The following is a 27,374-nucleotide window of genomic DNA, read 5'->3' on the forward strand; positions in this document are numbered from 1 at the left end:
GCAGCTTCTCCTAGCTGCCTTCTCCTGTGATCACGTTTTGATGGCAGTGACTTGTTTTCTTTTGTCTAGCCAATGCAGAAGGAAAAAACCATGTGGACAAAAACTGCCTTTCTCAAATTTCAGAACCTGAATCATTGCTCCCCAAACATGGCATGTATCACTGCAAAAAAACTTTGCTCAACTTCCAAGGATCAGGACTCTTGTACCACTCTAGAAACAAGTACAAATAAGACAGAGCTTTTCTGATGGGTGGAAAAATTTAGCTAGATGTTTGAATACCTGAGCACATTATATTTTGTATAATAAAATAGAATTCAATGCTTCAAAACTTCCAGGTGGGGAGAGAGAATCCATTCATTTTTAAGCCATTCTTATAAGAAGAAAAATATTAGCATATGGAGAAATGCTAGTTTCCTTTATCTGCTATAAAGAAAGGTCAAAATAATTTGAGCCAGATAAAGATTTTCAAACACTGTTTCCAACCGAATCGTTTTAAGGAAAAAGGAAGAATAAAATATCTTAAATAAATAAATAAAATGTAAGTATTCTTTTTTCCTGCAAGGTTCTCATGTGTGTGTGTTTTTACTATTAGGAAATACACTCATTGTAAGATAAGAAAGTATGATATATAGCTGGAGGAAAACAGAAAATGGCAAGGTGGAAGGTAGCAAAGAGTGTGGCTAGTGCCTTCCAAAAGTGATGGTAACCAAGGCACAGCCACGGAAGTCTGTTTAAACAGTGGCACTGCCACGACTTCCAACTCTTCCTTACATAAATAATATAATATAAGTTACTCTTGCTTTGAAGGTTCTATAAAAAGCAACACGAACAAGAGTAAAATAAAAATGTGTGCACATCACTATTCCACAAAAGTTAGCAGATAACGAGTTAAGAAAGCATACTGAATGATGCACATCCAGAAAGATGAGTAGCTATACTCATAACTATTTGCCAAGCACTAGTCGATCTGAAATTCTTACAGGGGATCAGTAGATAGGACCAATGTATCTTCCTTGCTTCTGCTTTTTCCTAGGTGCACTGAATTAGACAAAATAGGTGCACATATGCACAAGCCTACACACACACAATAAAAGCACTAAGTCAGAAGCCACAGAATAATTATTTAAAATGTAAATGTTAACATTATCAAAAATTTCATTAAATCTAAAAAAAGCACACTTAAACAACATGAAATGTAAACTTTAAAAATAAACAAGCAAGTGATCAAACAGTGAGAGATACATTTACACAAGAAATTCATTTTACTACCTTCGGTCAGCAGTGGTGGCGGGGAGAGCTCTTTTCATAGCAGATCTTGCCTTTTCACTGCCAGGTCTCCACAGACCTCCAGATTCAGCATATATATATACTGGACTACTGTAGGAATTCAGAGGTCAAAAATGCAACTTCCAATAGAATCCGGAAGATGACTGGAATCTAGCCCAGGCAGTGAAGTACATGCCTAGTTCTCACTGACATAGTAAACATGGGCCTAGAAAACGCTGGTGACAGCTCACCTAAGTGTGAATGCCTCTCCACAGGAAGAAATCTATCTGCACAAAAAAGTAAATGCCAGTGAGAAAGTTTCTAACTTTGCCTTCTGCCTCATATATTAGTTTTCCATGTTGTTTTGCAGCATAATCCAGAACCAATTCTAATACTCACTGAGAAATGAAAGCACTGGTTCCATATGGTCCCATCACAGTACATTCTCATTTTTAAGCCCTAAAGATCACATCACATTAATTCTGAAATACTGCAGAATTATGAAAATACAACCATTTTCATTTACCTTCAGATAGAACTGTAGCTTCAGCGATTATAACACCGTCCTCGCCCGAGTTCAGTTGCCAGCCTTTACTTTTAAAGCATGACTAACTCATTTTCACTAAAGCACTAAATATGAAGTATCATCTCTTTTTGATGTGTTTACAGGAAAAGCAAAGAATGCTTAGAAAAACCTCATAGTAGTGATTTGCTTCTAGTTGGTGCATAAACAATGCCACCTAGTGATCATCCACAAAGCTGAACTGTTAGAACAAAATATATTTCTAATTAATATGCTGCTAAGCACCTGATGAAACAGAATAGGGTTCACAATCTTTTTCGTCCCTAACGGCCGCATCTGGTGTTGGCTGAATACTAAGAAAGTGGGTGGTTCCGGAAGCCACAAAATTGGGCATGGAGCAAATGGCAGTCTTTGGGTTACAGGCTAATCACTCTGAAGGAGACGACTGCCTATAAAATCCCATGTCGCAATAAATTTGATAATCTGTTAGAAGCCAGATGGCTCTATTGTTTTACTGCAACCTGCTACAATTAACTGCTACACAGCATACCAAGCTGCTCAGGGATAACATTTTAATGGACAATTGGGATGGGACTTAAATAAACAGGGGACAACAGCTGGTGCCCTTAATGCCGTAAAGCCAGAAAATAAGGAGACTGAAGGAGAAGCTGCTGGGACAAGAAAGGCTTGCCAATAGTTATAAAATCACAATCAAGAATCGTCCTCGTTCACCTCTAAACCTGCTGCTAAATTTGGAGCTAGACAACTATAACTTGTGTTCCAGCTTTGTGATCCCTATCCTCTCCCAAATCTGCAGCAAGAAGGAAGACATCAGGTATCCTAACTGTAGGCAGCAAGAAAATGTGGATAACCAACCTGGAGGCAAAGTGGGCACACTTTAATGTGCTTCCAGCCTGGGTGTTTGTTTGTCTTCTCTATACTGGGAACAAAAAGAGAAATTTGACAAGAGCAATGTGGATATTGTACTGTATGTTATTGTTGGGTAGAATTTACCAATGGGAGATACCTACTGATTACACATAGCTGCAATTGTCGAAGGGATAACTATGTTTGTGCAAGCATTACAGGTAAAAGCAAAATAGAAACAAAAAGTTTAAGAAAGAGAAAAACGTGGTGGCACCTTAAAGACTAACTTTTATATTTTTAATGTGAGCTTTAATGGACTCACATTAAAAATATAAAACTTAGTCTTTAAGGTGCCACCACGTTTTTCTCTTTCTTAAACTTTTTGTTTCTATTTTGCTTTTACCTACATAACTGCAAGACAGTGTCAAATTGCTCACAGCAATAACGGCAGAGAAGGGGTGCCAAACCTTGTCTCACCTGTACATTTTTCTGGTTTAAATAGCTGCTCTCAACTGCTATGGACCCCTCAAAAGAGAATGAATACTATGCTTTTCCAACAGCTGTATGTTAGTGGTTGTTCCACATTTGAATGTTTTACCCTGGTGTGTTAACAAATCCAGAGAGAAAAATAAAAATTTAAGCCTCCACTTTACTGATACTTGAGCTATGAACAGTATTGCTTCCATTACTGAGCAAAACAAATCCTTAACACTTCCTAGGTTTGCTTAATGCTGCCTTAGTGCGAGGACCCGGTGATCAGTGTAATGAAAATGCCCATGACTTGTCTGTTACTGATTCCCAGTCAATCTTGACTCACTCATCAAAACTGACCCTTAACTACAAACACTAAATGAATAGATCATGAGGACACTTCTTCGGAGGGACCCCAGTAACAGAATGAAGAAGTTACCATCCAGATACATTGTATAGCTATTAGAGTGGGCATATGGAAAAGAACACAGGGTTCCTATAATGATAATAACCTCCCCCTCCCTACAAATAAAACAGTGCTATAAAGACTCATCATGAATACCCACAGAATGAGGAATGGCAAGTGGAAAAGAAAAGAAAATCAATAAAGGCGGGAAAACAAAGCATTTTGAAAGTATTGCACTAACCAAGTCAGTATATGTAGGAGTATATTTATTTATTTAATTTATATGCCGTCCACACTACCCAAAGGTCTCTGGGCAGCATATAAATTAAATTAAATTAAATTAAATTAAATTAATTAATTTAATAAATAAATAAATAAATAAATATACTCCTACATATAGTGAAAGGATAAAGTTCTATGTGCACAGAAATGGCAATAAATCTTCCTTAGACCAGTGAAGACTAATTTACAGTAACAGAGATCATGTACATGCTCTAAACTAGTTAGGAAAGGACTCCCTGACTGAACAGGAATGTACATTAGACTAGTAGACCAACAGCAAAGTTTACTGAAACAGCTAAGCAGGGATGCGGCAAACTGAAGAACTGGAAGTGAGCAGGGCCACAGCTGTCCCATCTTCTGATTCAGTGACAGGCTTTAAAATACATGATGAATGTCTAGATTTAACCTGGAAACCTTACATGAAGCCCCATCCTATTTTCTCATTGGTCCATAAAGTTCAAGATAGCAACTTAGCAAGAAGGAAAATAAGACATAAGACATAAGAAATTTATTTGTCATTGCACTCACAAGTGGGTGCAACGAAATGAGGTGCTCTTCCCCAAGGTAAAACTGGACAACACCACTACAAAAAAAGTTAAAATATACGCAATCTCTATTATTTATATAGTAAACTGCAGATGTGGTATAATGGTCAGAATTAAAGAATAGAATTTCTAGGTTAAGATTCCCACCGAACCTCACTGGATGACAATAAGCCAGTCAGTCTCTTTCAATCTGATTTACTTCAAAAGATTGTTGTTATGAAAAAAAAAACAGTGGAGAAAAGGAGAACCATGTGCACCTCATTAATTACTATTAATGCAGCTAATAATCATGTTAAAAATAGCCATGACTCTTTACAGAATAATATAGGATTGGAAAATTCATTGATGAAAATTCATATTACTGATGCATACTATTATGCATGCCATTTTGTCTGATAAGGCATCAAATGGCCAAAAGTCCTGGTGTAGTTAATCCTGGCGGAAGGGAACTGGCATAACTTGCAGCAAGAAACAGCTTTATCATTGTTTATCATTTTTGCTTTATCCTGCTGTAATTAAATACTAAAGGACGTAAACATTTGACCCTACATTTCAGTACCAAAATTATCAATAGCCCATTTGGAATTTCCTTTGATAAGCATCACAGCTTGGAAAACCATGTATACAGAATTTGAAAAGTTGCATAAAGTTAAAATAACGAGAGTTCAGAAAGTTATATCATCTTAGCAAGAAGGGAAGGATCTCTGTTATATACACAGTACCATTCCGAATAGCTTTGCTGTTATTATGTGCTGTCAAATTGCCTCCAACTCATGGCAAAAAAAAAAGAATGTGCTATCTCCAAATGTGCTCTCTTCAACCACCCTCCTCAGTTCAAGCCTGTGGCTTTCTTTAGGGAATCACTCCATCTTGTATTTGGTCTTCCTCTTCTCCTGCTGCCTTCCACCTTTACCAGAATTATTGTATTTTCCAGAAAATCCTGCCTTCTCATCATATGTCCAAAGTAGGGCAGCCTCAGCATTTTTGCTTCCAGAGATAGGTCAGGCTTGATTGATCTACGAACCATTTATTTGTCTTTTTGGCAGGCCATGCCAGGCCACAAAGCTCTCCTCCAGCACCACATTCCAAAGGAATCAATTTTTCTCCAGTCAGCTTTCTTAACTGTCCAGCTTTCATAGCCATACATGGTGATTGGAAAAACAACGGTGTGGACGATTTTGCTCTTCATCTCCAGTAACACATCCTTAAACTTGATGCTATTTTCAAATTCCTTCACTGCTGTCCTTCCTAGTCTCAGTATTCTTCTGATTTCTTGGCTGCAGTCTCCATTAGATTGATAGTTAGTTACCATTATAATAACCACTGCCACATATTATACCATTATAAGTCATTTTCAAAAGTAATTATTATTCAAAATAACTTAGTTTTCTTTCTAGTACTTAAAAAAATAATCCTACAAGCTGATGGATGGTAGTGCAAATCAAACCTGAATACTGAAGACATAGTCTGTAACCAAACAAGGAACTGAAACAATTACGGTATGCTATATACAACGGAATGTTATTTTTTTTAGATTGCAAATATAATGTAATTGAGTCATTGCTAAAATTAACTAATTTGAAATAACCTTTTGTTTATAACTTATTTTATTAATATAAATACAACTAGTTATAACTTGTTATAACAGGTTATAACTAGTTATATTTATATTTATAACCAGTTGTTTCCAAGCTGATAAACATAATGAACATTTTTAACAAGTCAGCAAATAAATTCACTCTTCTTTCATTGACTTCTTTCATTCTTAACTTTCAATAGTCTAACTTTCACCTGTTTGAAACATTTTCTTTTACAAATCAATTATATCTATTTATAGACAGAGCTTCAAGACTTAACACCACTTCTCATAAAAATCTCTAAAATATTATTTCAAACAGGAGTTTTAATTACTTAGCTCTCATAAGATTCCAGTCATGAATATTTAGAAGGAATATTCCTTGAGAAATAGTGGTAATGTCTTACTTGCTGACATAAGAGCAGTGCTCCTAGTCACTGCTTGGTATAATGTCAATGCAGGCAGCTTTGAAGAAGGCTGCACATGTTGAATATTAACGTGGCAGTCACTTTGCTGTGAAGGGGGTTGGAACCAATAAACATGGACAGTTTGGTTTTCTTTTCTTGGGGTTGGGGTTCATTTTGCTCCTTTTCTCTTGTGTTTATTCCTCATTTGTATGTTGTGATTTTGCGTTCTATCTTTTCAGCTTTTAGTCTCTTGAGATCTAGCAGGCTACTCTATTGTTTCTTTCTATAACACCACTGTGTGTGCTTTTCTTTTATAATGGAACAGAAAAGTCTACACAAAGATGCTTAAAAAAGGTTAACAATGCAGTTCTTCAACAGAGTGTATTATTTAGTAAGCAGATGTTAGATTGGAATCTAAAGACCTTCTATGTAATGCACAGGAGAAAAGATGTGGGCATAAAGATATTCAGAGTAAACTAGCAGCTTGTCAGCAAAATATTCTTTGGAATTCTCTATGCTAACGGAAACATCTAGCTTGATGGTTATTAATAAATAAATTATTTTAATGACTAATAATGAATATTGTTAATAAACAGCTTTAGTGTGAATATTTTGCATTCCTACATTTTTAACAGCTTACACAATACTGTGCAAAAAAATCCTGTTGGCATGGTACATGAGATAAGGGTGCCAGAAATAATTGCAACTAATTAAAGGTTTCCCATCCGCTTGTTTCTGCTTCTGAGGCTCCCCAGGGCTCCCTTTTGCACTGGGGAAGCCTTTGGGAGCTGGGGGTGGGGGCTGGCTTTTAAAAATATCTCCAGTGGTAGTTCCAATCCCACTCTCAGCAATCCAGTAGTGTTTTTGACTATTAAAAACTCTCTCCCCTTCCCCCACCCATTCTGAGGCTTCCGAAGGCTTCTCCAGGGCAAAAGGGAGCCCTAGGGAGCCTCAGAATCAGGGGAGAAGGCCAGATAGGGCCCTTCAAATTAATTTAAATTAATTATTTCTTGCACTCCAATTGAGTTTACTCTGCTAGAACTGCATCAACAGGATTTTGCCAACGGTTGTCTGATAATAGAATAAATTCAGCTGCTAGTTTTGCATGTGTGTAAAGCCTTTGCTTTGGGTTAATAGAAATTACTGTACTGTGATGTGCAGAATTGCATAGTCACTCTTATTTCCTAATTATTTAAAGAATTACTTAGTTGTACTTGGCACATACATTGGTGGCTATGGCTCCATCCCAAGGAATCCTGTATTTTGCAGTTTACTTAAGTACTTTTCAAATTCTGTGCTTGAAAGCTCTAGGCTTTGGTTTCCAACCTTGAGTCCCCAGATGTTCTTGGGAACTCAAGGTTGGAAACCACTAAAACTCCCAGAAGCCTTCACCACTAGCTGGGCTGGACAAAATTTCTGGAAGTTGTAGTCAAAAAACATCTGGGATCCCAAGGTTTGGAAATACTTATTACAAGCCAATTATTTAAATACTCTTTTATATCTCTTATGACACTCATGATTTTGACAAATGGATAGTTCACGTTTAAGTACAATTTAAATTAAGTCATCTTCCCATTACCCTAAAAAACTATTTGGTCAATTCAGTTTATTTGTAACTTTTACCTTTTGTCTGTAAGAAATGAAAGTTACAGTGTGAGATTTTTGTAGATCAAAATCTATTTTTTTCTGAAATAGGCAATGCAAATACATAGTAGTAGGCATCCTTCAGTCTCAAGAGACTATGGTAACATGCTCTGAATAGAGGTCTTGGAACAGCGTCTAGTGTGGCTGAGAAGGCCAATTCGAGAGTGACAATCCCTTCCACACTGAAGACAAATACAATCTGTCCCCTCTCCAGCTCCCTGAGTTTGCTGGTTTCAGGACTTCCTCTTTGCCTCGGCCTGCTGGACAAGGGTCTCTTCAAATTGGGAGAGGCCGTGATGCAACACCTGCCTCCAGGCTGAACGCTCAGATGTCAGGGCTTCCCATCTGTTGAGGTCCATTCCTAAGGCCTTCAGATGCCGCTTGCAGATATCCTTGTATCACAGCTGTGGTCTCCCTCTGGGGCGCTTTCCCTGCACTAATTTTCCATACAGGAGATCTTTCGGAATCCTGTTGGAGTCACGAACTTAGCAGGCTGATGGGCTTTGTGGTGATCAGCAGATAATTAGGATAGCAAAGAGTCTCTTAGAAATAGAGGTTAAAGAAGTCAGCCACACACACAGGGATGTCTGCCAGCAGTGCTCCTGGTGGATGGCTAGTAGAAGAAGCAGAATAACACTGAATGGATTCCACATGAATTCTCCCAATGCATTCTGCCCTGCCCCAATGTGGACTGTGCTTTTATTAACCTTACAAGCTCACAGATAGTGGGCAGTATACAGATAGGTTACAGAGTTCAGATAGGACAATGGTTACATCATGCCATTATAATTGGCCTAAGGAAAGGCAATTAAGCAAGCTCCCTATCACCTATGAGAAAGAGGAAGAATGGTGGTAACTCCTCCTCTCAGAAGCAGCTATGACATCATCCAGGAGAGTTTTTTCTACACTGAAGAATCAGCCAACAGCTTAGCAACTTTCGGGAGAAGCGTTCCCCCACAGAATCCAACCATCAGCCATTCTCATGACATGCCCGAGCTAAAGTGGACATCGCTGTTTCAGGAATGTATACATGCTAACAATTCCAGCTTGTTCCATGACTACTCCATTTGGAACCTTGTCTTACCAGATGATGCCAAAAATGCATCAGAGACAACACATATGGAAGGTGTTCAACTTCCAACCATGCACAAAGGGGGTCCAGGACTCACTTTGCAAATACAGTATATAGTCCATACATTTATTTTCATTATGGTGAGAGCTATGTTCAGGTGAGGATGTACATAACAATTGAAATGGTTCAATGATACAAAAAGGGGAACATCAAGCTGTAAATTAGCAAATTATAGCCTGAGAATGAATACTGGAGACATTTATATGGAGTCCTTGTATTTAAAGAAGTGGATTTTGATTCTAAAAACATTGTAATAATATTATTACTGTGCTTCAGTATTTTCCCTTCCCCCTTTTTTTCTTTTATTGCCAACATCCTGAGACAGACTAATAGGACTACTTCTTTAGAACTTGTTGCCTTACAATATGGCTGAATCTCGTAAATATAATAATAATAACAGCTGTATTTCCGAAGCTCACCGTGAGGTATGAAGTATTAATTACATGGAAAACTAAGTGTGGTCAAGCTGCTGTTTATATCCACAAAGTGAAGTGTCATGGTGCAAAATAAATACTTGAATTTAACCCATGCAGATCTTATTTGGTTAATGATTTTACTGTCTGGTTGCAGTATGGATAATTTTATTATGTTCATGATTTTTTTCACTATCAAGAGAATGTCTTGTGTACTATCTGAATTTGTCCAAAATATGGAGGACACAGCATCACTTGCTTCCAAAATCATTTATAGTTTAAGCTATGTTCTACAAGTTTTCTATTAACAGAAGCCAATACATTTACTAAATCAAACACTTCACTGACTTTTAATCCAAAACACTTGATGAAAAAGAAATACTGCAACCATTTCTATTTTAGTAATACGAGCTAACATCTGTTTTATTTTAATTGGTGAATTAACTCATTTTGCTTAAATCAAAGTTTGAATCTGCTCAAGCAAAAATAACCCAGTTATAGGAATTCAGAACTTGGTCAATAAATTCTTGCACAAACACAAATAGGTTTAAGTAGCTACTGAATTTCATCTAAAATAAAATTTAAACCAACTTTGGAATCCTGCTGAGATAAAATTTTATGTGATAGCAGAAGTGATTGTCAAGCTAAAATGCCTCTCCTGGTTTTGCCACCCTATTGATGTTCTGCAAAATGGGAAGGGAACTTTGTCCATTTTGAGGACAGGGATGAAAACAAATGGAACTTTGGGGTGCACTTCCTATCAAGGTGACAACTGTACTGCTGGGAATCCCAGCTAAAATTGAACCTCTTTGTTTTTTACCCAATAGGTAAAAAAGTAAGGGCAAAAAGGTTTGACCTCACTCTGACTGTCTGATGAGGGACAACATTGTGTGATAAAATACTGTTATTGTGAAGCCAAATGGGTGACTAAAAAGTATTCCTTCCAACAGCCTGCTGCTCCCAGAACAGAAAACATGAATCAGCAAAAATAAATTTTGTGGACAACAAAGCATAGAGAAATGTCCCCATCTAACCCTACCAATTGCAACTTTGAGAGAAAGAAGACATTCTAGACCACTTCTTACTACAATAAATTTGTTATTTCAAAGTACTCTTAGATGGTTTCACACATATAAAGATTAACCTTTTATTAGGCATAGTGCAACAGACAGAAGTGTGATAAAGGCAGAGAGAAGTCAAGGGTTTGGTTTATATGCTGATCTCCCAGGAATAATCATATATTGGCAATTTTGTTAGTGATATATATATATCACTAACAAAATTGCCAATATATGATTATTCCTGGGAGATCAGCATCTTTTTTTCTTGAATATGTAATATGTATTTAGTGACTCCACAGTTGCCTAGCCTTATCTTACTTTTGATAGCTCATTTTTTGAATATCAGAGGAAGATTTTTCACTAGCTAATTACAGTTTGCTATATTAACTGTGCTTCATTTATAAGGCTTAGTAAGGGTCTTACTAAGACACAGAATACATTAGGAAAAAGGGTAAACTAGCTATCCCACTTATTCAAAATTCCAAGAAAAGAGTCAAAAAAAGTTAAGAAGAGAGGCCCTTATCTCCAAGAAGATTTATGGGGGTGCCGGAAATTGGGACGAGTACGAAAACCAGACAAACCTCTAACTGCTGAGCAGAGCCACTTGTAACTCAGCCGGGTTCTGTCTAAATTTTCTTCCTCAGAAGCCAATCTCCTTAGTAAGAAAGCAACACACACATACACATCCTTGAGCTATACTCAGAACAATCTGGCTCTATAACTTAGGGTAGCAAACACACGTGGCCAATTAGACATTCAGCCCGTCTGTGCAAGAACTAACACCTGCAGTTTCAAACATTACTGCTTTATTGAAAAGATTTGCTTTAGAAAAGATTTCAGTTGATAGTAAAATAGTTTAGTAGGTACATTTTCATCCAAGACCAACGGAACACTCCACTCCCCCCACTCCAGCTGAAAAAATAAAGAAATGAAACTATGCTAACTAATATAAAGGATAACATAGTCCATCTCACGTGTCTTGGGTCTTCAAAGGCTGATGCTAGATGAAAACCAGTCCATGGTAGGAAAAATAGTCCATTTAGGGAAAAGCACGTGTCTGCCCCTTTCTCAGGCAAACTCCATCTTTTTTTTCTCCTCACTCTTCTTCTTCCCAGAATGCCTCCTGGGTCTTGTTGTCCCGCCTAACTTTCTCATGGAGCTTCAGTTGTTATCATTCTTTGTGGCAGAATTATTTTGACTACGAAAGTCTCTGCTCTCTACTCACCTTAGCAACGAGATAACCAGAGAGCGAAGCTTCTCTGAAACAGCATGTAAAACTTTCCTACTACAGAACAGACTTTAAATCAAAATGGATGCTATTGGGACAATCTTAGGACTACATATCCCATTCTAATACACATAAAAACACAAATCATCACATGCCCCCCCTGATTATCGTTAAAATTCAGAGTAGTTAATCTGATCTAATTTTAAGAAATCAAGCAAAAGTAACTAAAAAGTAATTCAAAGTAATTAACTGGTTACATCTCAAAATTCAACTACAGATTAACTATTACAATACTGAAACATAGCACACTGTTGAATACATCGTTTCAACGTTCAGGTTCATAAGAATCTTCACAGTACATTCTAGAAAGACCATCTGCCACTACATTCAATTTTCCAGGAATGTGTTGAACTTCAAAATCAAAATCTTGCAATGCTAGACTCCATCTCAACAATTTTTGGTTGTGAGATTTCATCTTCTGTAACCAAACTAAAGCTCTGTGATCTGTTTGGAGTGTAAACTTACGCCCCCATAGGTAAGGTCTAAGTAAATTGAGAGACCAAAATATAGAAAGAGCTTCTTTTTCAGGTACTGCGTAACTTCTCTCTCTATCCAAGAGTTTTCTAGAGAAGTATGAGATAGGGTAAAGGTTCCCATCTTCTCCTTGCTGTAACAAAACGGCTCCCAGTCCTAATTCAGAAGCATCTGTTTGTAAAATGAATGGTTTGTCAAAATCAGGGGATTTCAGTATAGGTGCATCCATAATCTTAGCTTTTAAAGCTTCAAAGGCACCTTGACACTCTGGTGTCCACTTTACCTTGACAGGCTGTCTCTTCCTAGTGAGCTCTGTCAGAGGTGAAGCCAAATGACTGAAATCAGGAATGAATTTTCTGTAGTAGCCAACTAGGCCCAAAAACGAGCGTACCTGTTTCTTAGTTTTTGGAATAGGCCAATCATTAATAGATTGTACTTTAGCTTGCAAAGTCTGAATTTCTCCTTGCCCAATCAAATGACCTAAGTACATGACTTTTCCTTGCATCCACTGACACTTGCTGGCTTTGACTGTCAGTCCTGCTTGTTGAAGTCTGGACAAAACAGTTTCAATGTGAGACATGTGAGAATCAAAATCAGAACTGAAAATGGCAACATCATCAAGATAAGCACTTGCAAAAGGTAAACCTTGTAAAAGTTTGTCTATCATCCTTTGAAATGACGCACCGGCATTCTTCAAACCAAATGGCAATCTGCGGAAACGGAAAGTTCCCACGTGCGTGATGAAAGCGGTCTTATCTCGTGAATCTTCAGCCAAATCTAGCTGCCAATAAGCATTCTTTAGATCGAGAATGCTGATAAACTTAGCCTTTGAAAGATGTTCAATTAAATCATCCATTCTAGGCAATGGGTATGGATCTGGAACAGTAACACTGTTTAACTTTCTGTAATCAACACAAAATCTTACTTCCTCGAGAATTTCACCCAAAGCGTTACGTTTTGGCACCAGAACCACCGGAGAAGCCCAAGGGGAGAATGACGGTTCAATCACCCCCAAAGATAACATCTTTTGTATCTCTTGTTCAATTTGGATAGCATGATTACCAATTGCTCTATATGGGCTAGACCGTATGGGCTGGGCATTGTTCTCAGTAGTTATCACATGACTGATCAATTTGGTGTAACCTGGTTTATCTGAAAACACATCTTGGTATTGTTCTAAAATTTGAAACAACCTTTCTTTCTGATCAACGGTACCTGTTAAAACAAGATTATCAGACCATGTACCTGCATCTTGCAATTCAGATAACATATCAATAGGTTCATTTGCAGCATGAAAATATTCAGCATGACATTGAAAAACCATTGCAGATCTATCTTTGTACAGTTTCAAACTATTGACATGGTAAAGAACAGGTTTCTTATTAGAATCCAACATTTTGACAAGATAATTGACATTTCCCAATTTTTGAACAATTTCACCTGGACCTTCCCAGACAACTTCTAGCTTAGAAGGTCTGAGTGGGTTCAGAACAAGTACCAAATCACCCACAGAAAATTCCCTGTGTCTGGATCTCTTGTCGTGGAAGAACTTCTGACTTGCTTGAGCGTCCAACAAATTGTCTCTGGCTAACTCCTGGACAGCCAAGAGTTTCTCTTGAAGTTTTCTAACAAAATCAGCAACTGGCACAGTACTACTTTTAACCACACCTTCCCAATCGGATTTCAGGAAGTCCAATGGTCCTTGTAGATTTCTTCCAAACACCACCTCACTTGGAGAAAAGCCACCTAGTGAAGAATGAGCTGAGCTACGGTAAGCAAACAAAGCAAAAGGCAAAAGCTCATCCCAAATGTTTCCATATTCTTGGGTCAAAGTTTTAATCATCCTAAGCAAAGTTTGTTGACCTCTTTCCACCATACCATGAGATTGAGGGTGATGAGCCGTGCTAAAACTGATGGTTATTCCACTTATCGCGCAGATCTTACGCATAAGTTCACTTGTAAAGGCTCCTGCTTGATCACAAATTATTTTGGATGGTACTCCAATACGCGAGCACAAGTCCACAATAATTCTAGCTATGGTGGTAGCTGTCAGGTTGCTAATAGAGTAGGCCTCGATCCACCTACTGGCAGAACAGATGAAAGAAATGATGTATTTCTTCTTAGATTTAGTAGGAATAAAAGGTCCTAGCACATCCATTTGCAAACACTGGAACACTTGGTCAGGAATTTCCATAATCTGCATTTCGGCCTTTACCTTGTCAGTTTGATGGCCTGTGCGTTGGCAATAGTCACAAGAACTGACATAGTCCTTTACAGTTTTTGAAATACCAGGCCAGTAAAAATGTTGAGAAATCCTCTTTAGGGTTTTTTGTATTCCCTGGTGCCCACTACTCGGATGGTCATGAGCCATTTCTAGTATTCTCAGTCTATATTCAGTAGGCATGACTAACTGTCGAACAGGTTGGGCATCCAAGTTGGATTTGGGGAAATATTCTCTGTACAAAAGTCCATTTTCTCCCCACAGGAAACTAACTTGCTGATGCGCAGGACGTTCAGCATAGTTGTCTGCTTGTGACCTCAAAGAAGCTAGAGAGGGATCATTAAGTTGCTTCAGTCTAAAGTCCTCTGATCCCTTAGGTATCACCTCCTCCATTTTAGTTTCAGTTGTAGCTGCATTATCAGGTTCGGTCACAAGAGGCTGCTGTTGGGTAAGGTCTCCATCTGAGCTATCCTCAGTGAATTCCTGCTCCCGTTCAAGATTATGCATCTCTCTACTTTGAGAACGCGTAACTACCGACATTGAAGTTGCATTTTGACTCTGCATGTGATCCAAAAAAGCAAGATCATTTCCAAGAAGAAAATCAGGTTTTCCCTCATGGGTTAAAATATGTTTTGCACCTGACCAGCTCTTATAGGAAATTTTGACATAAGCTAGGGGAATGAAACGCTGATCAGTCTCTATAGATCCATAAGTTTTTACTGGACACCTCAGGTTGTTCAAGATTAAGGTGGGGTCTAGAAAACGTTTGCTTATCGAAGAAATGTCGGCACCCGAGTCACGAAAAGCACTTAAAGCCATATCACCTCCAGGTGTGTGAAGAAAAACCACCTCAGAAAAAGTGCGGGTTGCCCAGTCCCTTTGCGCAGTTGGTACTATGCAATCAGGATCCATAACAGAAAACCTCTCTCCTGATGCAGTCTCTTTTACAATTTCTGAGGAAATTGAAGCAATTTGTAAGTCCAAAACTCTAGGCACATATTGGTTTACTGCTGCCTGCATTCCACTGGCTTGCGAAGGGGTTACAGTTAGGTTAACTCCTTCCTGACTCTGTGAAGGCACAATGCTTGACTGGTGAGGCACAGAAACTGCATTACTGGCAGCTGGCACTTGCTGAGTTCCTGCTGGCACAGAACTTACATACGCCATCTTGGGTGTGCCTGCTTTAGATCTGCGTGGAGCTGGCACAGGTGTTTTTCTAGCTGGCTCCTTAACTTGGCTAGCTGGCACATTCAACCTTGGGCAATCTCGTCGCAGATGAGAGCCACCACATTCAAAACATTTAAGAGGCGTTTTACTCTGGCTAGGAGCTAGACTCCTGCGTTGCTCAAATGAACTTTGCCTGGGCTCTTGAGGAAAAGACTTTCTAAATTCAGGCTGACTCTGTCTCTTAGGCGCTACTGGTGCAGTCTTTGGCCTAACAGCAGGTTCATGCGTTTAAAGGAGAGAATTTCATCAGTCTTTAAAGCAAGGGTTTGCAAGTCTTTGTATCCTCTCTCCAACAAAGTACTCCTTATTTCTGAAGGCACTAAATTAAGAAAATGCTCCATGTACAACACAGTTCTTAAATCCTCAAAAGTACTGGCGCCCAAGGAGCTCAACCACTGATCACCTAGATGTTCTATTTTGTCAGCTAGTGCAGAATAACACTCATTAGGCTGCTTTTTCAGTTTTCTAAAGTTCTGCCTCAGTATTTCCGAAGTGAAACCAAATTTTCTCTTTACCACCTCTTTAAAAGTAGGCCAGTCAGGGTCCTCATCAGATAATTTGGCTACCAAGTTGGCAAGTTGCCCAGAACACTGAGTACGCAGTAGCTTGAGGTGCCAGGCCTCCGGTATCTTAAGATCTCGACACGCTTGTTCAAATATCGATAAAAATGATAAGATATCATCGCCATCATGGTAGTAAGGTAGATTGCTTCTATCAACACTGGCTATTGAGTTCTTAAACTCCTCTTTTTCCTTCAGCTCATTAACCAAACGCTCCACCTTTGCCTCTCTGTACTGCTTCAATAACTCATCAGCCATGCTCTGATTACGAATAGTTTGAGTGTGACAAGCAACAAAATCAGCAAACATCATTGCTAACTTATCCACTGGTGATAAACTCTTGTTAGGATCAGGGCGCTCAGCACCGGCTGCTGCTGCTGCTGCTGCTCCTGCTGTCCCATCAGAAATGCCTCTGCCTGGCACTCCCCTCCCTACTGGAGTGCTGGCACCCGCCATTTCCTCTGCCTGATCCATCTGTTGCAACTTAGTCCAAGTCTGATCTGAATCAGATCTAAGTAGATCCTGGACGTCCTGTGCTGGGAGTTTAGCCATTATATTTCCCTTTTGTAATTCCCTTCTCAGTTGTGAAGAATCATAAGTAATCCTTTGCTTAGCTCCACTTGGAGTCAAGACGTCGTGCTCAAGAGCCTCCAAAAGCTCTTGGTGCCAGGGCTTCGTATCTGTACTAACCAAAGGCAGCTTAGCAGATGCACTACCAATCTTAACTTTCCTCTGAGTCACAAACAGCTCTCCAGGCAATTCCAAAAATTCTTCTCCTGCTAATTGTTGCTCCATATAAGCTGCAACTAACGCAAACGCCAATCCGACCCAAAAGGAAAAATCTTCTCCCCACTCCTGCAGCCTAAACTGTAGGGTGTGGGCAAGCCATAAAACATTCTGGCAGGAAACAGCCCTAAACTGGAGCTTAAGAAGGGCGACCGTTTACTTGCATGAAAATGTCCACTCATTAAACAGCCCAATTACATAAACAAAGTATTAGTTCTTACAGACTTGGCTTAAAGCTAAGTCTTTCCATGAAGACCCTTAGCTTAAAAGAAAAATGCAATTTGGCTACTTTATAGCTCTTCAAAGTAAATAGCGTGGAAGAAACCCCTTTGCCAAAGCTTGGAAGTTTCAGCTGTGAAAAGCACATGCATCGAGATGCTTGCTGCTTTCAACTTAAGCCAAAGTAAACACAATAAATCAAGGCCCGTGTTCCGTGTCACCGCTGCCAAACATGTAAGCAGCCCCTTATCTCCAAGAAGATTTATGGGGGTGCCGGAAATTGGGACGAGTACGAAAACCAGACAAACCTCTAACTGCTGAGCAGAGCCACTTGTAACTCAGCCGGGTTCTGTCTAAATTTTCTTCCTCAGAAGCCAATCTCCTTAGTAAGAAAGCAACACACACATACACATCCTTGAGCTATACTCAGAACAATCTGGCTCTATAACTTAGGGTAGCAAACACACGTGGCCAATTAGACATTCAGCCCGTCTGTGCAAGAACTAACACCTGCAGTTTCAAACATTACTGCTTTATTGAAAAGATTTGCTTTAGAAAAGATTTCAGTTGATAGTAAAATAGTTTAGTAGGTACATTTTCATCCAAGACCAACGGAACACTCCACTCCCCCCACTCCAGCTAAAAAAATAAAGAAATGAAACTATGCTAACTAATATAAAGGATAACATAGTCCATCTCACGTGTCTTGGGTCTTCAAAGGCTGATGCTAGATGAAAACCAGTCCATGGTAGGAAAAATAGTCCATTTAGGGAAAAGCACGTGTCTGCCCCTTTCTCAGGCAAACTCCATCTTTTTTTTCTCCTCACTCTTCTTCTTCCCAGAATGCCTCCTGGGTCTTGTTGTCCCGCCTAACTTTCTCATGGAGCTTCAGTTGTTATCATTCTTTGTGGCAGAATTATTTTGACTACGAAAGTCTCTGCTCTCTACTCACCTTAGCAACGAGATAACCAGAGAGCGAAGCTTCTCTGAAACAGCATGTAAAACTTTCCTACTACAGAACAGACTTTAAATCAAAATGGATGCTATTGGGACAATCTTAGGACTACATATCCCATTCTAATACACATAAAAACACAAATCATCACAGAAGTTAACACCATTATCTCTTGTATGATTTTACTATGCCTTATTTTTCCTTGCTCTTAAAATGACATGATATGAAATGATATGAAATCTAAAGCTTTAGCTACATATTATAACATAGGCAGACTAAGCAATCACCCCAACAAAATTTTGGAATAAAGTTACTCCACTTTATTGTGGAGCCATGAGCCTAGTGCCAACATTGTGTATGCCTTGTAATGTAGTTGCCAGTAATACCAGCATTTACAATGAGTTAAGACTACAGAGTTAAGCCTAATAAAAAAATCAGGGGGTGATAAATCAGAGTCCTCTGGGAGTCTGAACTCAAATAACTATTTTTCTTTCTTGCCAGACCTTGAAGAGACCAGGCTATATGGCTGGCTCCTCTAAAAGTCAAACTACATAGACAGTATAGTTAGCACATAATTAGAAGTCATACTTCCTTAACAGGCAAGAGATTTATCACAGAATGTGATTTTCCTCACTTCTCTGTCTTATATTCCAGCATATTTACTTGGGTTAATTTGTAACTCTGATTGTTGAGGCATATACTGTTTAAGAAATTGCACTGCGGAAGGAAAAACATGCTGATCACAGGGAAAACACATTTTCCTTAATGTCTGGTTTGACTGAGAGACCATGACATTAGCCAACTGAAACAATTTTGGCTTCAAGGATGCATGAATGAGTACCCACTAAGGTTTGTATAGGGTAATGTTCAGATTCAACACAAGTAAGCTAGAAGATTTTTTTTGCTTCCTGTAACTTAAACATTCTTTTGAAAAACAAATTATTTCTGATACTAGATTGTGATACCTAGCAGCCTAAAATCCCATGCATTTTCTTGTTTTTCTATTGAATATGGTTTTTAAAAGTTTGAACAGTTTTAGTGTCCTATGGGGAAGGCTTATGTGCATGGCATGTGCCAACTCAGCCACCAAGAAAAACCAAGTTCAGATGACAGAGAGAGGTTATAGATGAACTCAGCAGCTGGGGAATCTAACTGGTCTTTCCTAGAGAGTGGGAAGGAGTTTCCCCAAATCCCACCCTCCTTTCTCTCTGAGGTTTACAAATCTTTTCTTCATTGGAAATGACAGCAGGACTTATTACAAGGAGTAGAGAGGGTCTATTTCTTGCAGAAAAATCAAATCTGTCTCTCAGAAATCAAGAAAGATGGTTGAAGGTATTTAAACAGGCCGGCACATACTGTATGCTAAGTACAGGATAGTGAAACAGCCATGACAGCTCTGATCACACATATTTTGCCAGAGAGTTTTTTCCCTCTAAAGAGTGTGTGTTCTATTTGCAGAACTGTCTAGAAGACAATGAGCTAACAACACATGATTTCTTGTGCAATGCTATTTGGAACTCTCAGACACTGACTGTATTTCTAAATTCTGTGGAAGCTTCGATAAGTTGTAGAAAATGTAGAGTGAGGACTTACAAAATAGAAAATGTATTTGATGTTTTAGCTGCAGTCTTGAACAACCCCTAAACATATATTTATCTGTTGGCCCTTTTGCTATTCTTCTTTTGCTATTAATTCAAAACTAAACAGAATATTTGGCACTATCTTCTCACAGCTTAGGAAACAAAATAACAGCCATGCATTTATTAAATATAAAATAATAAAACATCAACAGATTATTTCTATTTAACTTTAGCATAAACAGAACAAAAGGCCAGAGGCATTTGACTATTTTCATGTTAAATGCAAAGTAATTTACATTTCTGAAGTTTGGAGAAGATTATACGTATCTTAAAATTACCAAATAGACAATACCAAATGGAAAATAGTACCAAAGGAAAAAAGGACTTCACTACAGCACACAGTTCTAATGACAAACCATATTTCCTGATGTATCCATGCAAAAACATTTACGTTCACTCTTATTTCAATTGCACCTTAACTATTAGGGACAGGTCTTTCGCATTTTTGGACTATTGCACCAAAAGGTCTGCTGCAATTGCCTTCGTCAGAATTCTGGGACTTTTAGCACTTAAAAAAAAAGCCCCTCGGGTGTTTGATATAACTGACAGCTGATGCACAAATGACAAAATAGTCCTTCATTTCTTTGTTCTAAGGCTCCAATAATCTGGCCATCTCATGAGAAGAGAAGACTCCCTTGGAAAAGACCCTGGTGTTGGGCAAGAGTGAAGGCAAGTGGAGAAGGGGACGACAGAGGATGAGATGGTTGAATAGTGTCATCGAAGCAACCAACATGAATTTGACCCAACTCCGGGCGGCAGTGGAAGACAGGAGGGCCTGGCGTGCTCTGGTCCATGGGGTCACGAAGAGTCGGACATGACTTAATGACTAAACAACAACAAAAGCTGCCTAATGAAGGAGAAACTGGCTGCATAGGATAGTGCAAAGCTTTAGAGGTACCTATTTCGTGAGCGGTACCTCTTAAGAAGAATAATTGGCAGGGAGACTGTAAGACTCCTAACGTTTTGAAGTGCCTACAGAACCTAACCCTTACCATTTCCCCCTCTGTCAGACAGCCTCAGAGCTCAGAAATGGAGCATATCATTTTTGCAACAGCTGAAAGTTACATCAATTATCTGAGAAGCTTTTTTTAAAAAAGAGCTAAATGCCCTAAAATACTTTGCTGGGGCAAAAGTAAAAATACTCATAGAATTGTATTTTAAAAAATGTAAACATACAATTATTCTTCCTGCCTGCCTCAGAACAAAATTCTACTAATTTCAGAAATATCCCTATGAGGAAACTGAATGGGTTATGTTGTACCTCTCCATTCTGCTACAGCTGATGCTTTATCTGCATGATGAAGATGTATTTTACTAAGCTCCAGATCATTTCAAGGATGTACCAGGAAGTCTCTAAACATTGTATTCCATTCCACATGGCTCATTAGCAGAAGTTCTCATGAGAAATGATTAGACAGGTTGATTTTCCCTAGGAAGCTGGGCTGAGGGGGAAGGCCAGGTATGTTTGCATGGGTGCCTTGCTGAGTTTTTTTTCCTGGGCTTTCTTTTTGTCTCCTGACCACATGGCCTGGGGGTGGGGCCTAGGGGTGGGACTTCCTGCTTTAAAAGAGCGTGTCCCAGGACCGATATGGTAAATAGGAAAGCCAATTAGATTTGCATAAGCCTGGGAGTTAGGAAAGTTTTAAGGATCAGATCATACTTTTGCACTATTAAAGAGCAGGCCGGGTAGGTGGGGCTCATCAGCCATGGAAGGCAGCCCATCTAGGAGAAGGAAAACTCCGATTTCAAACCTCCACTGCCTTGTGGCTATATCCACTCATGGAAAAGGCTTCAGGAGTTAACCTCGAGGCAAAATCCGGAGCTGGAGTCCTGAAGGCAGCATGTGTCGTTCTGCCAACTCCTACGACATTGCTGGAACCAGTTGTATTGGCTCTTGCCTTTCCATTGGACCATTTCAGCAATGTGGAGAGGGGGGATCTGCTGCTTGGGTAACAGCCTATCCTCCATATTACTTTACCCGGGCTTCATGCTCTGGAGAGGACACTCCTCGATTCAGAGCATGTTACCATAGTTTCTCGAGACTGAGGGATGCCTATACTGAAGTTAATGGACAGAGGACTTGAACCTGATTGGACAATACCATGTAGAGAAAACATGGATTTAAGAACTAGCAAGGAGTTAGTCTTGGTATACTACTGCTTTTTTTCTAGCTAGCTATCCATTCACATGTCTGCCTGCAGATGATGGATTAGGCCTAGAAACACCTTTATAGAGACTTAGTCATGATTAGTTAACTGGAAAATAGTTTTAGATAGAAGTAGCCAGCTTTTATTATTTTATGGAGTTTGCTTTCACATAGAGCTCACTTAATTATCAGAATATGAACTGCTTGATGCTTTTGCATTGCTTTGAATCTGCCTTTTAAAATTCTTTTACTTTTTAAAAAATTTTAAATAAACTTTTAAATATTTTACCAAGGTGTGATCCTTGGGGGAGAAGGGAATGAGTGCCTAAAGAAGGTGCCTGGCCAAACAGCTACGTTCCTTACATTCAACTATTTTGGTTGGTCTACCTTGTCTGGCTGGTGTACAAGGCACAAAGTGCACAATCAGGAGAATTTCTGTCTCAGGTAAGGGGGACAGATGAAAACCTAGGTTAGAAGCTTGCCCATAGTGCTAATTCACGCACCCTCTGAGTTTCACCCAGCCTGGGGTTGAAAGGATGGACAGTATAGTACTACAGAGGCCCCTTCGCCTAGTGGAATACCCTCTAGAGCGATTCCTTACAATCCCAAGTTGAGAGAAACTCAAATCTTCAGTTCAGTATGGAAAAATGCATGTAAATATAACAGATAATAATTGGTATGAGTGAACTAGTGAACAGCACCATCTTACCTGGCTTGCTCTCATTGGGTTTACACTGCACTTCCTCAACGCACTCTGCAGGAAACCATCCAATATGTCCTCGAGTGTTGCCTTCCCAGAATCCACCTTCACCAACACTCAAAACTAGGCACAAAGTAACAAGACATTATTAGTTCTTTCATAGTTTCCTTGATGAGCAAAATGCTAACCCAACATGCTCAAAGGGCAACTTTACCAATCAATTATTTGCATCTATGGCTTCTACTGTCTATTCTGGAATAAAGGCTTAATAGGGCAAGCTGAACATGTATAAATATATATAAACATATGTAAATCTATGAAAGTATCTATAGATAATATTTATATTTCCACTGAAATCAATGGGACCTAAATTAGCTTTTGTAAATTGTATTCATAAATGTTCCAGTTTCGGCAATAAGTCAGTGCAAAATAATCTAGGAAGAAAGTTATATGAGACTTTAGAGAATCTACTCCAAAGTATATGTTACAGGAATAGTGTGCTATTAGTCCTGATGTTAAGTGTCATCAGGCTAGCACTGACTTGCAGCAACCCTAATTACATTTTCAAGGTAAGTGAAGCAGTTAAGGAGGGGTTTTGCCAGTTCCGTTTCCCCCAGTGAGTTTCCATGGCAGTGTCAGGAAATCAAACTCATGTCTCCTAAAATTCTAGTCCATCACTTTATCTACTACACCACACTAGGTACTCAGCCTGTCATAAACTGAGTGGCAAGCTTTGTTACCTACAGATGTAATATGACTTTTTAAAAGTGCAGTACTTAATGCCAGAGAGTTTGAATCTAGGTCAGTTTGTGTTTGACCATAATAGCCTGGGCTGATAAAAGACAGTCACACATTCTACAGCAAGTACACACAGTTGGAGTACGTTTTTCAACACTGTGATGAGTTTTACAGCAGAAGAAACTAGCAGCGGGGAGTGCGTAACATTGCTGAAAGACTAAAATCTTGGTGTATGCATAGGTGTTACATTCAAGTACAGTAAAACTGAGAACTCCAAGAAAATGTAGAAAAAAGTATCTTGTCTTTACCAAAAGGTTTTTTTTTTTAAAGAGTAAAGGTAAGATTTAAAAGCTGGTCTAAAATTTAGGGAAAGGTCTAAAGACGGACCACCATTATTTGCAACATGCAAGTTTACCATAGTAATCAGCAGCTTCGGAGCCACAGACAACATTAAACAGACAGCCGCTTCAGTACCATATTGCAGGTGTTGTGACAAGATAGTGAACTGTTCAATTACTAATTCATAATTATTGGTTAAATCTAGACTTGGCCCTACTTTGAGCCGATCCACTGAAATTAATGGACTTTAAATTAACACGCGAACATGTTGGAAAATATTTTGTGATGTCCTCATTTCTCAATTCTTTAACAAATACCCCACATACCCTTCCTTTTACCAAAATGGAATGAAGACTCAGAAACTTTTGCAAACCAAAACTGTAAGGCTAATCCTGGCAAACTGGCATTTGTTGTGGTTTGGTGTGGGTGAGATAAGAGCAAAAAAAAAAAAAAAAAAAAAAAAAAAAAAGATACCAAACTAAGTGGATAGGCAAGAGAGCATTTCTCTTTCTCTCACTTTACGTATAAATGCACACCTGTTCCACAGCCCAGAACCAGACAGGCAGGCTAGTCTAATGCCTGTGGTTGTATATATAGCTGTTTGCCTTCTGTTTTGTGTCCCTTTCTGCATCCTTGAGAAAGACAAGAGACACTGACTGGGAGGCAGGAAACGTAAGTGTGACCATGGAGCACGACTGCTGGAACATGCTTAAAGTTTGTAAGTGACAGACCTTCTGACCAAGTTTTCTCTCTTGTTCTCCTCACTTTTGCCATGGTGATAAGCAGACCATCAGTCCAACACATGAGACCAGAAAGCCAGTCATGGCGTACATCAGCTGGAATGTCATAAGGCATGATCACATGAGGCATGTGAAAAGTTATACCCCTCTTAGATTGTTGTAGAAATTTCTGGTCACATGACACACAGCCATTATCGAATCATTAAGTGGTGAAACTGCAGTTTATTTCCCACTCATTAGGAGGCTTCTGTTATTTTGTTCCAATGGTATTTCAATATATTCCTTTGAGTTATTACATGTGTGCATGACCCTATCAATTCTTTAAGAAGCCAAGTTACCAGGGAAGGCAGCTATCATTACTGCCATGTGGCTGCCCTGCTATAATGTTGTGGGTTTTTTTTAAAAAAAAATTGTAGCTGGTATGTCGATATACAGTATAGGCAAACACATGTCAATGGCCAGGTATGCCAGGGCACTGGTAGGTGTTTCATCACTCCACCTACTGTCTGGTAAAGGTCCATTGAGTACACTGCAGTTCTTCCAGAGGCACTGTTGCAACAGAAGAAAAATCACCAAACAGGAACCCCTTCCTGACATATTGATGTATTGGTAAAAAAATTTAAAGTAAGGGGCTACAGTGCTCTAGAAAACAAGAAAGAAAATAAATCAGTACCATGGTGTAGCTGGTTATAACAATTCAAATAGGAGAAAATGAATCAGTAATATTAAAACACACTGGAACAACTGCGGCTGTATATATACCATGTAACCGTGATTCATTACAACAGAGGTATGGAAAGTACAGTTAGAAGCCTTGTGTGATCAGGCCCAGAGTCAGACTTGAGTTGTTGTCCATATATTTTCCATCCTCGCTTTAACAGTTGATGAAGCTCTGGGGAGCAAACTCCTTTCATCCTGCCTACCAGCTGCCACTACGGGAAATAAGTTTTGCAGAAAAGGAGATAATTGAGCTACATATGAAATGAGCTACAAATCAGGGAGATTGGGATGCCAAATGTAAAAAAAAAACCCTTTATTTTATTTTATTTTTTTAAAAAAAAACATTTCCACAACTATGACATCACTAAATCCACTTGTCATAATGGATTTTGCCACAAGGGTGGAGGCTAGACACGACTGCCATGCCATGCAGTTGAAGGGATGGTTAACCTTTCAGCAATCGCAATATCACTCCCGGTTACCCATTTCCTTTGTATTTTATGGGATGTCTCTAACAAAGCAATCCAGAAAATACATAAGAATATTCCATGCAGATATTTGCAAACTATTCCAGCATCTCACTATGAGTACGACTGTGAGAACTCTGTACATTCAATATGTAAACACTGTAGTGCTAAACACTTTTTGATTTAATGGGGCAATGTTGCAGGAAAAACTACAGAAGGAAAAAATACTGCAGAGGTTAAAAGAAGGAAAGTTGTTAGATCTTTCCTGCTCTAGATTATGGATAGTATATGGAGGGAGAATCCAGAACAAAACATTTTTTTACATTAGCTGTGGTTTTGTCTTTATCATGAGTGATAGACACAAATGATGTAAGTGGGTATGACTAATGGATAAGAATATATTTAGCTGGATTGCATGATAAGCTATTACAATAGTTCATATGTATTTTTAAATCCTTAACTGGACATGAACTATTTGCAGATTTTCAAAAATAATCTCTATGTTAGGCATTCTTCAGTCTCGAAAGACTATGGTAACGTGCTCTGTATGGAGGACTTCGAACAGAGTCTAGTGTGGCTGAGGAGGCCAATTCGAGAGTGACAATCTCTTCCACATTGAAGACAAATCCAATCTGACCCCTGTCCAGCTCCCTGCTTTTGCTGCTTTTGTGACTTCCTCTTCACCTCGGCCTGCTGGATAAGGGTCTCTTCAAATTGGGAGAGGCCGTGATGCAATGCCTGCCTCCAGGCTGAACGCTGAGATGTCAGGGTTTCCCATCTGTTGGGGTCTATTCCTAAGGCCTTCAGATCTCGCTTGCAGATATCCTTGTATCGCAGCCGTGGTCTCCCTCTGGGGCGATTTCCCTGCACTAATTCTCCATACAGGAGATCCTTTGGAATCCGACCATCAGCCATTCTCACGACGTGCCCAAGCCAACGTAGGCGTCGCTGTTTCAGTAATGTGTACATGCTGAAAATTCCGGCTCGTTCTAGGACTACTCTGTTTGGAACTTTGTCCTGCCAGGTGATACCAAAAATCCGTTGGAGGCAACGCATATGGAAGGTGTTCAGCTTCCTCTCCTGCCGTGCACAAAGGGTCCAGGACTCACTGCAGTACAGGAGTGTACTCAGGACACAGGCTCTATAGACCTGGATCTTGGTATGTGTTGTCAGCTTCTTACTGAGCCATACTCCCTTTGTGAGTCTAGAGAACATGGTAGCTGCTTTGCCAATGCGTTTATCCAGCTCAACATCCAGAAAGAGGGTGTCAGAGATGGTTGAGCCAAGGTACACAAAGTCATGAACAACCTCCAATTCTTGTGTGGAGATGGTGATAGAGGGAGGTGAGTCCACACCCTGGCCCATGACTTGTGTTTTCTTTAGGCTGATCGTTAGTCCAAAGTCTTGGCAGGCCTTGCTGAAACGATTCATGAGTTGTTGGAGGTCTTCAGCAGAGTGGGCAACAATGGCTGCATCATCTGCAAAGAGGAAGTCCCGCATGCATTTCAGTTGGACTTTGGTCTTCGCTCTCAATCTAGAGAGGTTAAAGAGCTTTCCGTCT

General features: G+C 39.3%; 1 protein-coding gene across 11 annotated transcripts in view; it reads right to left on the reverse strand.

Annotated features, from left to right (window-relative positions):
• Positions 1–27,374, reverse strand: part of SHANK2 (SH3 and multiple ankyrin repeat domains 2) — a 498,212-nt gene that overhangs the window by 250,585 nt on the left and 220,253 nt on the right. For all 11 annotated transcript variants that reach the window (XM_078383277.1, XM_020782848.3, XM_072985922.2 and 8 more), the window contains one exon: positions 22,819–22,932. In XM_078383277.1, the coding sequence (XP_078239403.1) occupies positions 22,819–22,932 (114 nt within the window). The remainder of the gene's footprint in view (positions 1–22,818; positions 22,933–27,374) is intronic.

This window comes from Pogona vitticeps, chromosome 1 (genome assembly GCF_051106095.1).
Source record: "Pogona vitticeps strain Pit_001003342236 chromosome 1, PviZW2.1, whole genome shotgun sequence".
In the NCBI taxonomy this organism is placed as follows: Eukaryota; Metazoa; Chordata; class Lepidosauria; order Squamata; family Agamidae; genus Pogona; species Pogona vitticeps.